The sequence below is a fragment of the Sciurus carolinensis genome, chromosome 4, assembly GCF_902686445.1.
Source record: "Sciurus carolinensis chromosome 4, mSciCar1.2, whole genome shotgun sequence".
Classification (NCBI taxonomy): Eukaryota; Metazoa; Chordata; class Mammalia; order Rodentia; family Sciuridae; genus Sciurus; species Sciurus carolinensis.
Genome location: NC_062216.1, coordinates 7,374,846 through 7,390,289, shown reverse-complemented (window position 1 = coordinate 7,390,289; position 15,444 = coordinate 7,374,846). Strand labels below are relative to the sequence as shown.

At 39.8% G+C, this 15,444-nt stretch overlaps 1 protein-coding gene across 1 annotated transcript; it reads left to right on the top strand.

The window, feature by feature from the left end:
- Positions 1-5,809: 5,809 nt before the first annotated feature.
- Defb135 (defensin beta 135) lies at positions 5,810-7,620 on the top strand. Its single transcript, XM_047548587.1, has 2 exons — positions 5,810-5,867; positions 7,445-7,620. The coding sequence occupies exons 1-2, from the start codon at positions 5,810-5,812 to the stop codon at positions 7,618-7,620; spliced, it is 234 nt and encodes a 77-aa protein (XP_047404543.1).
- The last annotated feature ends 7,824 nt before the right edge of the window (positions 7,621-15,444 follow it).

Below are 15,444 nucleotides of genomic sequence, written 5' to 3'. Positions count from 1 at the left end.
GCATGATGTTTTCTGGTTCTATCCATTTTCCTGCAAAGGCCATGATTTAATTCTCTTTATGACTGGGTAAAACTCCGCTGTGTACATATACATCGCATTTCCATTCATCTGTTGGTGGACCCCTAGGATGGCCCCATGACTTGGTGATGGTGAAGTGCATTGCTGTAAACATAGGGAGCTACCTATCACTATAGTGTGCTGACAAATTCAGTTGAGCAAATACTAAGGAGTGTATAGCTGGGTCCTTTGGAGTTTCCATGCTTAGTCTTTTGAGGAACCTCCATACTGATTTCCATAGTGGTTGTACTAATTTGCAATTCCACTAACAGTGTCTGCGTGTTCCTTTCCCCCTGCATCTTTGCCAGCATTTGTTATTGGTACTCTTAATGGTTGCTATTCTACCTGGTGTGAGATGAAGTCCCAGTGAGGTTTGATTTGCATTTCCCCAATTGCTAAGGATGTTGAACATTTTTTTTTCCCACGTGTTGGCCATTTGTATTCCATTTTTGAGACATATCTCTTTAGTTAATTTTCCAAGTTATCGATTGGGCTGTTTGATTTTTTTGTTGTTGTTAAGTTTTTTGGGTTCTTTATTCTGAATATTAATCTTCTGTCAGGAGAGTAGCTGGTCAAAATTTTCCCTCATTCTGTGGGTTCTCTCTTCACATTCTTGTTTCCTTTGCTGTACAGAAGCTTTTTAACTTGATGCATCTCCTAGGTATTCTATTTTATTTTCTTTGGCTATTGTGAATGGAATTGATTTATGATTTCTTTTTTGGCAAATTCATTATGGGTGTATTGAAAAGTGACTGCTTTTTGCAGGTTGATTTAGTATTCTGCTACTTTTCTGAAATTGCTTATCACCTGTAGAAGTCTTCTGGGGGAGTTTTGTGGGTATAGGATAGGATCATATCATCTGTAAACAGTGTTAATTTGACTTCTTCCTTTCCTATTAATGCCCATCTTATTTCCTTATCTTGCTTCTTTTCTCTGATTATAATTTCAAGTATTGAATAGGAGTGTTGAGAGTAGACATTTTTGTCTTGTTCCTAATGTTAGAGGAAATGTTCTCAGTTTTTCCTTATTCAGTGTGATGTTGGCTTTGGGTTTGTTGTATGTGGCCCTATAAGTTCCTTCTATTCCTAGTTTCTTCAGTGTTTTTAACATGAATGGGAACTGAATTTCATCAAAGACTTTGTCTACATTTATTGAGATGATCATGTGACTTTTGTCCTCAATTTATTTATGTGATGAGTTACATTTATTCATTTGCATATGTTGAATCATCCTTGCATTCCTGAAGTGAAATAAATTTGATCATAATGTATGTAATCTTTTTACTGTGTTTTTGAATACAAATTGATAACATTTTATTAAGGATTTTTGCCTTTATGTTCATCAGGGATATTGGTCTGTAGTTTTGTTCCTTCATGTACCCTTGTCTGGTTTTGACATCAGGGTGATACTGGCTTCATAGAATAAAATTGGGAATGATTCCACTTTCTTTTTCATGGAATAATTTTAGAGGCATTAGTTCTTCTTGGAAGAATTTAGTTCAGAATCCATCTGGTCGTGGGCTTTTCTTTGTTGTAAGACTTTATTACTGTTTCGATCATATTGCTTGTTATTGATCTGTTTAGGTTTTCTATTTCCTCTTACTTCACTTTTGGTAGGTCATGTGTGTCGGGAAATTTGTCCAAATGTTTTCTAGATTTTCCAATTTATTGAAATATAAGCTTTCAGAATAATCTCTAATGATCTTCTGGGTATCAGTGATGTCTGTGGAGATATCTCCTTTTTCATCTTTAATTTTATTAGTTTGTGTCTTCTCTCTTTCTTTTGACTGGTTTGGCTAAGGGCTTATCAATCTTGTTTATCTTTTCAAAGAAACAACTCTTTGTTAAACTGATCCTTTGTATTTTAAAAATTCTCTATTTCATTAATTTTGACTCCAGTCTTATTATTTACTTTTTTCTTCTGGCTTGGAAATTAGTTTGCTCTTGTTTTTCTAGGGCATTGAGATGTGGCAAAATAGACTATTTATTTGAGTTATTTATTTTTTTAAAAATGTAGATACTCAGAGATATATACTTTCCTTTTAGAACCACCTTCACAGTGTTCCATAGGTTTTGGTATGCTGTATCTCTGTTGTTATTTGATTCTAGGAATTTTTAAATTTCTCCCTGACGCCGTCCAGTGGAGTCGATTTGGCACGGGGGACAAAAGAGTAGCGAGGCTCTCGAATTTGGAACAGTTTATTGATGAATCAGGAAACCCGGGAACTGGAACCTCAAACCTGGAACCTTCAACCTCGAACCTGGGGCCTGGAACCTCTAACTCCGGCGCTGGAGGAGAGCCGGCTTATATCCCCTCCAGGAGGTGAAGGGTAGGGCTGACGCCAATTATGCAAAGATTAGGCGAGAGCTAGCTGCCCAATCATGGTAAAGGTCAAAACGAGCAGGCACGAGCAGGAGCACTCGGGAACACCTGTGCACGAGTTGTGTGCGTGGACTTAATTGGATACGGCCAATGACAAATCACCTGGGTGTGCTTATGCTAATCAACCTCCTCACTGCCGATGTGATCAAAGCAACCTCTGGCAGGCTGCACCGTCCGCACGGCATAGCCCTCAACATCTCATTTCTTTTATGATACATTCATTATTCAAAAGTGTTGTTTTCAAACACTGTGTATTTGTATATTTTCCACAATTTTTCTCACTGTCGATTTCTGATTTCATTCCACTAGGAGTCTCTTGATGAAGAGACACAAGAATAGCTGCAGTCCTGCCCCAGGGGTTGAGCCTGATCTGATCAGTTCTCTGGACCCACCTACCGAATCTCAGGAGACATGGGGACAGAGTGCAAGTCCACTGCACGAGAGCAAAAGGCCAGTCAGTAAAATCAGCTTGCAGAAAACTGTGCAGGTCAAATGTTCTAGGTTCTTTAATAGGTAGATTGTCAGAGTGAGGAGGGGAGTCAGAAAGGGAAAGCGAGACCTAAAGACATGCCAAAAAGAAAAAAAATGGGCAGGACAAAAATTGTTTGTAGGTATGCCCACTTGGGTGATAAAACTCTAAAGAAATTCAAGAACATGATCATAGTAAAAATCAGGGTTAGTAGTAACGTGGGTGATGCACAATTAAGTGGTAAGCAATGAAGAAAGTCAAGGGTGAGATCACAGTAAAGGTCAGGGTATGGGTAAGTGGTGGGGAGAATGCAGGTTCAATGGGATGGGGAAGGGCTTCCGGGAGAGTTGGCAAGTTCTACTTTCTGACCTTGGTGGTGATTGCAATGGGGTAACCTTGTAGTAATTTGGGAAGCTCTACATTTGTTTTTTGTGTTTTTTTTTTTTTTTGCATAAATGTCTTATATTTTACAATAAAATTAGTTTTTTTCCAAAGAGGGGATTATTGAAAAAGCAATGGAACTGAAGAGATGGTTGGGAGTGTTTTGAGTAGGGACGTAGGGATAAGATTTGAGGATGAGAATTGATATTTATTTTTTCAAAGAAGCAACAATAAAAAGGAAAGGTGCATATCCATTTGTAGGTACATGAGAGCTTGTTGGGTGGGTAGGGTGGGCCTTGGTGGGAGAAGAGGGTAAATGGCATCTGAGTTGACTAGAATGTATAATAGAAAGGATCTACTTTTCTAAACTCACTTTCCTGCAGAGTTGTGCAAAGTTCTCCAGTGCTTTTCAAAAGTCCAGAAGTAGAAGCAGTTCCACAGATGACTTTTCTTCTTGGATGATATGATGGAAGAAAAGAGAATAGTGTTCCAGAAAAATAATTCATTGATATGATATCATGTAGGTCACAGATATTACCCAGGAGGATTGAAGGTTAGTGTTTGTTTTAACAGGGTCTTTACAGATGATTAAGTTAAAGTGAGATCATGAGGTTGTGCCCTCATCCAGTATGACTGTGTCCTTATAAGAAGGACAAAATTGGACACAAACACAGACATGTACAGAGGGAAGACAGTGTAAAGATATAGGGAGAACACCTTCTACAAGCCAGGGAATGCCCGAGGCTACCAGAAGCTGGGAGAGAAACCTGGAACAGATTCTTCTCTGATAGCTCTCAGAAGGAACCAACCCTCTTGGCAACTTGATTTAGAAATTTAGCCTCAAAATCTGTGAGGCAATACATTTCTATTGTTTAAGACACCCAGTGTGTAGTACTTCATTATGGTAACCCTAGAAAACAAACCCAGTGTTCTGGAAAAACACTTAGGTTTTATTGATATGAGGTCATGTATGTATGATACACGTGATCTCAGTGAGCTTGTAATCAAGTGAAGAAAGCACATATTAAGGGGAAACACAAATGCACAAACATAAAACTTTAATATCTTACATGCTAATATGCTAATGATGGAAAGGGATCCTATGAGAGAAACTTACAAAAAGGAATCTAATTTTGGTGGGAAGGTTTAGAAAAATCCATTCTGTGGGAGAGGCTGAGGCCATTGCTGGGTGAAGACGGAGGGGAATGATACAGGTGTCCTGGCTGTGTGAATGACATGCTTTGAGGGGGACCTGTCTGAGAATGGTAAAAGCCAGTAGCTGGTAAAGCAATGAGAGAGAGAGAGAGAGAGAGAGAGAGAGAGAGAGAGAGAGAGAGAGAGAGAATGAATGAGGGGCATCTGGTTGGGAGGAGAGACCAGGCGTCAGGCACAGAGTCATGCTGAAGAGTTTCTACTGCAGCCCGGAAGGTAGCCATGGAGGGCATCGTTCAGCATACTAGCTGGGGAGCACCACCACATCTAGTTTTAAACATCATCTCACACATGAGCCTAAGGGCCCTTTAAATGTACACTTCATGAGGACTTTTCACAAGAACAGCCTCGCTTGACCTCAGGACAGACCTCGGTGACGGGGAGGACTGAAGGTGCACAATTGCTTTTCGGGTGAGAACCCTGGCATCCTGCAGGGATGTCAGCACCTCGTTGGAAGCTCACTAAGCCCATTCATGCACAGTCCAGAGCAGAACTCAGGTTCTCTCATTCTGGATTCTTCATAGAGTATACAGAGAAGGTTGCTAACAAAACTTATTGAGTGTATGTCATAGAGAATAAAATTTCTTAGAGCAGATCAGACAGAGCTGCTATGAAACTTAAAGCACTCAGGAAACTGTCAACACTGTCAACTGCCAGTCCCACAAAGCAAGGAGTCATCGTACATTCTGTGCCAACTCCACATCTCTCAGTGTGTGTCCAGCACTTGGGAGTGCTCAGGACTGAGTCATGAGCTCGGCATGCTTTCCAGACTCACTTGGTGGCAGTATAGGGATTTGTTCACGCTCTTTGGGGAGGTTTTGTTTTTCAAGAGAGTGCAGCTACATAAGAAGTGAACCAGGCAGTACTTTAATTCTTATGTAGTCAGGAAAACCTATAGGTTATGTTGCTACCATCTAAAATTGTGAGAACTTGGGAAAATCATTTATTCCACCTGAAACTCAAGGTCCTTGTTTTTGAGATTGGGCAGTAATATCTCCCTGAGTTTTGTGGGTGTGAAGATTGAAAACAACTACCATGAATGCTTTGCCAACTGTGAGCTATGGCACCCCATCAGAGCCTATCGTGGATGATTACAGTGGGAATTCAGCTGCTAGCATATGAGGGGCACACAGTGATGTGGCAGCCTCTGCAAAGTCAGGACTTTGATTCTTTGGATGGCTCAGTGGAGCAAGCAGGTGTTCTTGTTCTGAAAGGTTCACTAGTCATGCCACTCCTCATCTCTCTAAAGCTACATATAGGGCGACTCTTCCTTTTGCCTCAGCTGCCTCTTTGTTGTTTGGTTTGGTCATGAGGAGCCAACTTTTGGTCCTTGTGGTCCTTGTTTTGCTCTTCTATGTTCCACCAGGTAAAATGGCTTCCCTTCCCTGTGGAATTAGGAGCAATGATGGGAAAGGATTGTGTGGTTCTACAAGAGTGAGACCAAAGCAGGACAAAGGAAGCTGAGACAAGGAGGGACCCCAGCAGAGATGGACGTTCTGGGTTATTCCAGGGAGTTCAGAGAAGATAACAGGAGGTAGTTCTCTTGAAAGAAGAAGCTGGTTCTGGATTTTGGTCTGGGGAGTCTGTGAAGTTTGTGGGGAGGGTTGGACTGATATGGGCAGAAGTGGGGTAGAGTGAAATGACGAGACCTTTGGAGGACAGGTAGTACTTGAAAGTGGGAAGGAGGCTGTTTCTGGAGGGTTCTTAGAACTTGCCCTCCCAAGTCAGCTATCTGGGTAATTTTTCCACTCATTTAGAAGCCAAGGCAAATATTATGCTGAGTAGAATCTGCAAACAGAGCTGGTTGTTAAAACATGGTAAATTAGCTTATAGCACAATAGGATCCCATGGAGTATGATTTTGAGGAGTTACAATTTTCCTTTTCTGAAGAGAAGCAACTAACTTGACAATATCAAGAAGAGTCCACTTAAACCACCAAAGTGGAAGTTCTCAAAATTGTTTTGCTTGTGGTTTTCTCAGGTTTGAAGAAAGTTCCTACCCTCTGCTTCAGATGAGAATCATGTTGAGGCCTACTGCTGTTCTGTGTGGCAGGCCCTCTGGATACTGTGCATTGTATCTCCATGGGTCTCCTTTGTCCCCAGAGAAGTGCCCCAGGGCTAGTGAGCAAACAGCAAGCAAGCTTGCCAGTGGCATTTGGTTACACATTGATGATTTTCACACATCGATTTTTTTTTTTTTACACTACAAAGTCTCAATTCATGGTCCCATGGGGGAATTGGTGGTAGAGAGAGTGATAATGCTTAGCATGTGAGTGGGGTCACTCAGGGCCACCCTCGTCTCCATAAACTGCCTTCCTGCCGTCTTTCCTTTACCTCTTGACTTCTAGAGGCAGCTAGGTCTTAATATCAAGGAAGATATCTGGAAAGAATTTAGGTATATGTTTCAGATATTCCAAACCATGTCAGACACATCACCCTTTTAAGTAGCCTATGATTAAGCCAAGTATGAGGCCTTTGGCAGAAAGTCCTATGGGGGAACAGGGCTAGAACCACAAGCTTCTGAAGTATTAGATCAATGATCTTTCTTTCTTCACAATGACACTTTGCTAATTACAAATTGCTTTGAGTGGCCAATCCAGGCCCTGCCTGCCTCCTGGTACGGGACTTCTGTAGACTCCTAGAACTTCTCTGGTATCTGAATGATCTTTCCATAGCAAATAGTCCCAAGCTGAATCTGCTGGACTCAGTTACCTGAATCTAAGTGTTTAGTCACTTAATTGTAGACTATGGCTCATAATAGGGCTCCTGGAAAATAAGGAATGGGTAACTAGAAAAGAGGTATCAAGCTGTAAGATGTCTTGGGTATCTTTGATTATGCCAAATTTATCTTTACAAAGTTATGAAGTCTATCCCCAAGTCTTGTCCTTGGTAATGTGACATTACAGAACACTGACTGTATATTAATATTTGTTTTTGTTTCCAGTTAGAAGTGAGCAAAATGCCTACATAAATCGAATCTTTGGTTCTTGCTGGAGAATAAAAGGATCTTGCAGGAAAAAATGTGTCGGCAAGGAACTATTTCACATTTTATGTGATACTTCACTTGTGTGCTGCATAGAGAGCAGTGAATTACCTATGATGAGTGCTGTGAAAGACTGAAGGCTTCTGCTGGTTTTCCCTGGGAACTTAGATTCTCCCAATTGCCTCATCTCATTAAAATGATGGTTTCAGCCTATCTGCCATTTCCCTTCGTGTCTTTGCTATGGAAATAGTTTCCTAATTAAATTCCTTGTCTTCAGAATTTTTCTTTTTATTAATTTATTATTATCAAAAATAACAGACAGATGAGGACTGTGGGAACATAATGTTAAGAGGATGATGCTGTGAAATGGGCCTACTGTGCTGACCCCACAGGCTTCCTTTTCCAAGAATCCCTGCCTGGTCTACCTGGACAGGCTATTCCTTGTCAAACTACCTGTTCACTGCAGGAGAAACGCAGGCACAAGATAATGGTGACAGGAGGAACCCAGGAAACTTCTGTGACCGGATCCTGAAACTCAGGGAGATAAATCTAATTCCTCCTAACAATAAAATCTGTAAGAATGTGTGGCTTAGAATCCAATTAGAACTACTGCTCAGCATGGGCCCAGATGACCTAGAATTGCCATGGCAGTGGGGACTTGAAAGTCTGATGCTAATTCACAGTAAGGGCGGGGGTGGCTAGGGAGGAATGGAGTTCCTTTAGATTAGGTAGAGGGGAGTGAAGGGCGGGGCAGGGGCTTGGGGTAGGAAGGATAGTAGAGTGAAACAGGCAGTATTACCTAATGTATGCGTGTGACTGCATGACCCATGTGATCCCACAATATGAATAATCCGAAAATGAGAGATTACTCTCCATTTATGTACGATCTATCAAAATGCATAAATGCATTCAACTATCATGTATAACTAATTAGAACAAATAATAACAAAAAAGAAAGTCTAATGTCACCCTGCTGTCAGTCCAAAGTCAAGAGGTAGACCTGGGTGGGATTCTCTGGAAACTTCCATGGGATCCCAAATAAAACTGGAGTGCAGGAGAGGTAAATTGTCCCTCTCTTCTCTAAGAGGATTCACTCTCTCCCTTGAGAGATCTCATTCCCCTTTTCCTATCCCTTCAATAAACTCATTCCCATTACTCTGAGTGACATGTCTGAAATCTTTCTGACTTAATTGTAAGAATCGGGGTTCAAAGAGGGGTTTGCCTTAGTTTCCCAGAAGGTCCCAGCCTATCATGATTTCTATGTCTGCCATTTCCCTTTGTGTCTTTGCTATGGAAATAGTTTCTGAATTAAATTCTTGTCTTCAATATTTTTCTTTTTATTAATTTATTACATATCAAAAATTTCTTAACATATAACATGAAACACCCTATTAAAAAGTGTACAAGCCCTAAGTAAACACCTTGAGAAATGTCATACACCTCAGAGAGAAGAGGATTCTGCAACATGGCAGGCATCTCCGGTCACTACCCCTGGAGGGGTAGCCTTTACTTGCAGCTCCAAAGCCATCAGCTCCTAACGCCTGTTTTTCAACTTTATATCAAAGGAATCTTCTAGTAGTTACTTCAATGTGTCTGATTTATTCTACTCTATTTTCATTTGGTGAAATTTATTCATACTGCTTCATGCGATTGGAGTTTATCATTCTCAGTATAAATAGTATCATTTTGGGAAATAGACATATTTGTAGTTTCTAGTTTTTGCCTCTTAAAAATAGTGCTGAGGTGGACATTCTTGCACTTGATTTTTGAGGCAGATATGCAGACATTCCTATGGATATGAACAGAAGAGTGGAATTGCTCAGTCACAGGCTGGACATGTGTTCAATTTTAGTAGAGAGATGTAGACTGATTGTCTTCTAAGCTGCTGATGCCAATAAAAGCTTCCCACTCACACTGTCTGAACGTTCCTGTTACTTTGCATCTTGGTTCGCAGCTGGGATTTTCTGCTTTCTGTTCCCATTCTGGGGGGTGTATAATGATAATATACATTGATTGAATGTGTGTTTCACTGAGAACCAGTGAGGCTGAGCACTTTTTCACATGTTTACTGAACATTTAGCTATTCCTATTTAGGATGTGTCTGTTTAAGACTTCCATCTGTTTTTCTCTTGGATTGTCTAACTTTGTTTACTTGGGAATCTACTAAGGAATATTCATGATTTGACACTGAAAATAATGAGGTAAAGGTCATATTGAAGCCATCTGAATTGAGATGTCGAGTGAGCTGCAGTTCTCTTGTGTGCAGCCATGGAGAGCAGCCACGTGGGCTGTTCCTTGCTTGTCTACCACAACCTGGACACAGGGCTTTGCCTTCACTTCTGTGTTTAGTGCCTACTGCTGCGAGCTCGTTTGGTCCTTGTGAGTTTGTGGAATAGGTGCACTAAGACAGGCCCTGGTTAGTTTTTCTGCTCTTGCCATCTGTGACATGTTTCCTCAGGCCCGAGTTGTACCGGTTTGTGCCCCTCACCATGTACACTTTGGGGCCCTCAGTTGCTTCTGAGTGGTTGTGATCGTGTCTTATGGAACCTCCCTAAAAATTATTGGTGCTCTTCTGTTTGGTGTCTGTGTGGGTGTCTTCCCTCTGCAGTGGCTGCTGAGGTTGGTGCTTCCCTGTCCACACAGAGGTCCCTCAGTTTTCTCCGAAAGGGTTGCCACACTCCTGTGAGGTCACTGAGCCTGCCACATGCCATGATTCACACGGAGCCCAGTAAATAGCCTGCATTTACTTTTTCATTCAAAAGAGTTTACTGCTGCTTCCTGGTAATTTTTCAAAACCAACTCTTAATTCTATTTTTCATAGTTTTTCTATTCTCCACTTGATTTATTTCTGCTCTGATATTTATTATTTTCTTCCTTATGCTAACCTTGGGCTTATGTTTTGTCTAGTTCCTTGAGGTGCAAATAATATTTATTTGAGATCTTTCTTTGGTTTTAAAGTAATTACTCACTGTTATCCATTCCCCCCCCCCTTTTTTTTACTGTTTGTTCTATTTAGTTACGCATGACAGCAGAATGCATTCTGATTCAGAGTACACAAATGAGTACAACTTTTCATTTCTATGGTTGTACACACTGTAGATTCACACCATTCATGTAATCATACATGTACATAGGGTAATGATGTTTGCCTCATTCCACCATCTTTCCTTGCCCCACCCTCTCCCCTCTCCTCTTTTCCCTCTATAAAATCCAACTTTCCTCCATTCTTCCCTTATCCCTCCCCCCATTATGTATCATCATCTACTTATCAGAGAAAACATTTGGCCTTTGGTTTTGGGAATTGGCTTATTTCACTTAGCATGATTTTCTCCAACTCCATCCATTTACCTGCAAGTGCCATAATTTTTATTATTCTTTATGACTGAATAATATTCCATTGTGTATATATACCACAGTTTCTTTATCCATTCATCTATTGAAGGGCATCTAGGTTGGTTCCACAATCTAGCTATTGTGAATTGAGGTGCTACAAACATTGATGTACCTACATCACTGAAGTATGCTGACTTTAAGTCCTTTGGGTATAGGCCCAGGAGTGGGATAGCTGGGTCAAATGGTGGTTCCATTCCAAGTTTTCTGAGGAATCTCCATACTGCTTTCCAGAGTGACTGCACCAATTTGCAAACCCACGAGCAATGTATGTGTGTACCTTTTCCCCCACATCCTCGCCAACACCTGTTGTTGCTTGTATTCTTGATAATCGCCATTCTAATTGGGGTTAGATGAAATCCTAGGGCAGTTTTGATTTGTATTTCTCTAATTACTAGAGGGAGATGTTGAACACTTTTTCATATATCTGCTGATCAATTGCATGTCTTCTTCTGTGAAGTATCTGCCCAGTTCCTTAACCCATTTATTGATTGGGTTATTTGTATTTTTGGTGTAAAGGTTTTTGAGTTCTTTATAAAGTTTGGAGATTAGTGCTCTATCTGAAGTGCGTGCGGTAAAGATTTTTCTCCCACTCTTTAGAATCTGTCTTCACACTGTTGATAGTTTCCTTTGCTGAGAAAAACTTTTTTAGTTTGAATCCCTCCCATTAATTGATTCTTGCTTTTGTTTCTTGTGCTTTGGGAGTCTTGTTAAGCCGACCTAAGCCGACCTGTTGAAGATTTGGGCCTACTTTTTCTTCTAATTGGTGCATGGTCTCTAATTCCTAGGTCCTTGATCCATTTTGAGTTGAGTGTTGTGCAGGATGAGAGATAAGAGTTTAATTTCGTTTTGCTAATTATGAATTTCCAGATATCCCAGCACCATTTGTTGAAGAGGCTATCTTTTCTCCATTGTATGTTTATGATGCCTTTGTCTAGTATGAGGTAACTGTATTTATATGGGTTTGTCTCTGTGTCTTCTATTCTGTACCATTGGTCTAGCAGTCTATTTTGGTGCTAAGGTCGTGCTGTTTTTGTTACTATTGCTTTGTAGTATAGTTAAAGGTCTGGTATTGTGATACCCCTTGCTTTACTCTTCCTACTAAGGATTGCTTTGGCTATTCTGGGTCTTTTATTCTTCCAGATGAATTTAATGATTGCTTTCTCTATTTCTGTGTGGTACATCATTGGGATTTTAATTGGAATTGCATTGAATCTGTATAGCGCTTTTCGTAGTACGACCATTTTGACAATATTAGTTCTGCCTATCCAAGAACATGGGAGATATTTTAATCTTCTCAGGTAGGTTTTCTTTAATTTCTTTCTTTAGTGTTCTATAGTTTTCATTGTAGAGGTCTTTCACCTCTTTTGTTAGATTGATTCCCAAGGGTTTTTTTTTTTTTTTTTTGGGAAAACTTTCAACTGACATGTATCTTTGAATCTAAAGTGAAATTTCTTGTTGAGGCATAAAGTTGCATTTTAGTAATTTTTAAAAAATTTATAAAATAGCAGGATATAAGATCAATGCACATAAATCTAATGCATTTTTATACATAAGTGATGAATCTTCAGAAAGAGAAATTAGGAAAACTACCCCATTCACAATAGCATCAAAAAAAATAAAATACTTGGGAATCAATCTCACAAAAGAGGTGAAAGACCTCTACAATGAGAACTACAGAACACTAAAGAAAGAAATTAAAGAAAACCTTAGAAGATGGAAAGATCTCCCATGTTCTTGGATAGGCAGAATTAATATTGTCAAAATGGCCATACTACCAAAAGTGCTATACAGATTCAATGCAATTCCAATTAAAATCCCAATGATGTACCTTACAGAAATAGAGCAACAATTATGAAATTCATCTGGAAGAATAAAAAGCCCAGAATAGCTAAAGCAATCCTTGGCAGAAAGAGTGAAGCAGGGGGTATCGCAATACCAGATCTTCAACTCTACTACAAAGCAATAGTAACAAAAATGGCATGGTATTGGTACCAAAATAGAAAGGTGGATCAATGGTACAGAATAGAGGACATGGACACAAACCCAAATAAATACAATTTTCTCATACTAGACAAAGGTTCCAAAAATATGCAATGGAGAAAAGATAGCCTCTTCAACAAATGGTGCTGGGAGAATTGGAAATCCATATGCAACAGAATGAAACTAAACCCATATCTCTCACCATGCACGAAACTAAACTCAAAATGGATTAGGGACCTCGGAATCAGACCAGAGACCTTGCATCTTATAGAAGAAAAAGTAGGTCCAGAGCTTCAACATGTCGGCTTAGGACCAGACTTCCTCAACAGGACTCCCATAACACAAGAAATAAAAGCAAGAATCAACAACTGGGATAGATTCAAACTAAAAAGCTTTGTCTCAGCAAAGGAAACTATCAGCAATGCGAAGAAAGAGCCTACAGAGTGGGAGAAAGTCTTTGCCAATCATACTTCAGATAGAGCACTAATCTCCAGAATCTATAAAGAACTCAAAAAACTCTACACCAAGAATGCAAATAATCCAATCGACAAATGGGCTAAGGAAATGAAGAGACACTTCACAAAAGATCTACAAGCAATCAACAAAGATATGGAAAAATGTTCACCATCTCTAGTAATAAGAGAAATGCAAATCAAAACCACCCTAAGATTCCATCTCACCCCAATTAGAATGGCGATTATCAAGAATACAAGCAACAACAGGTGTTGGTGAGGATGTGGGGAGAAAGGTACACTCCTACATTGCTGGTGGGGCTGCAAATTAGTGCAGCCACTCTGGAAAGCAGTGTGGAGACTCCTTAGAAAATTTGGAATGGAACCACCATTTGACCCAGCTATCCCATTCCTGGGCCTATACCCAAAGGACTTAAAATCAGCATACTTCAGTGATGCAGGTACATCAATGTTTGTAGCATCTCAATTCACAATAGCCAGATTGTGGAACCAACCTAGATGTCCTTCAATTGATGAATGGATAAAGAAACTGTGGTATATATATACAATGGAATATTACTCAGCCATAAAGAATGATAAAATTATGGCATTTGCAGGCAAATGGATGAAATTGGAGACTATCATGCTAAGTGAGATAAGCCAATCTCAAAAAACCAAAGGAAGAATGATCTCGCTAATAAGTGGATGATGACACATAATGGGGGGTGGGAGGGGTTAGTGTTAGGGTTAGAGTTAGGGTTAGGGAGGGGGGCAAGAATGGAGGAAGGAAGGACTGTATAGAGGGAAAAGAGGGGTGGGAGGGGTGGGGGGAAGGGAAAAAATAACAGAATGAATCAAACAACATTACCCTATGTAAATTTTTGATTACACAAATGGTATGCCTTTACACCATGTACAAACAGAGAAACAATATGTATTCCATTTGTTTACAATAAAAAAAATTTATTCAACTACTTACTCTATATCTTTTTTTTTTTTTTTTTGCTATGGGGATTTGCACTTAGGGTCACTCACCACTGAGCTACATCCCCAGTCCTTTTTATTTTTTTAAGACAGGGTCTCACTAAGTTACTGAGGGTCTTACTAAGTTGCTTAGACTGGCCTCAAGTTTGTGGTTCTTCTGCCTTGGCCTCCTGAGTTGCTGGAATTATAGGCATATGCCACCAGGCTTGGCCTCTGTATCTTTTTTTTGGGCAATTTTAATACATTTACATTTAAAGTAATTAATAGGACAATTAATAACACTTTGATAACTGTTATCCATTTATCTTATACTTTCTTTGCCTTTTTCTTTTTTAAGATTTATTTTTAATTTTTTAATTTCTAATTTTTGGTACCAGGGTTTGAAACCAGGGATGCTTATCCACTGAGCCACATCCCCAGCCCTTTTTTTTTTTTAATAATTCATTTAGAGACAGGTTCTCACTGAGTTGCTTAGAGTTTCACTAAGTTTCTGAAGCTATCTTTGAACTAGAGATCCTCCTGTCTCAGCCTCCTGAGCCACTAGGATCACAGGTGTATGCCACCACACCTGGTTCATTGGTTCTTTTTAGTTATACATGATAGCATAATCTACCCTGATGTTATTATAGAAGAATGGAATATGTTATTATACAAGCATGGAATATACCTTATTCTAGTTAGGATGCCATTTTTTAGAACAGGAGAAATTTCTTTAGTTTTTTTTTTTTTTTTTTTTTATGCAGGTCTGGCTGTATCGCCCAGGCTGACATTGAGTAGGATCCCATTCTTGAGGATGTACATGGTGGTGGAATTCACTGTGTTGTTTTCATGTATGGGAAAATCATGTCGGATTCATTTGACAGTCTTTCCTATGCCCCTCCTCCTCCCTTCCCTCCCTTTCCCATTGTCTAATCCACTGAACTTCTTATTCTTCCCTCAGATTCTTCCCCTGCCCCCTTATCACGAGGGACATACCAGAGAAAACATTCAGCCTTTGGCTTTTTGGGACTTTTTCTGATTTGCTGTCTTCTTTTATGTCTTTTTTTTTTTTTCATTGACAAGGCCTAATTCCTTTCTCTCTTTTGTGTGAAACTTTATAACTGTTTTCTCTGTGGTCGTCAAGGGTTGGGATGAAATAACATGTCCTCCCGG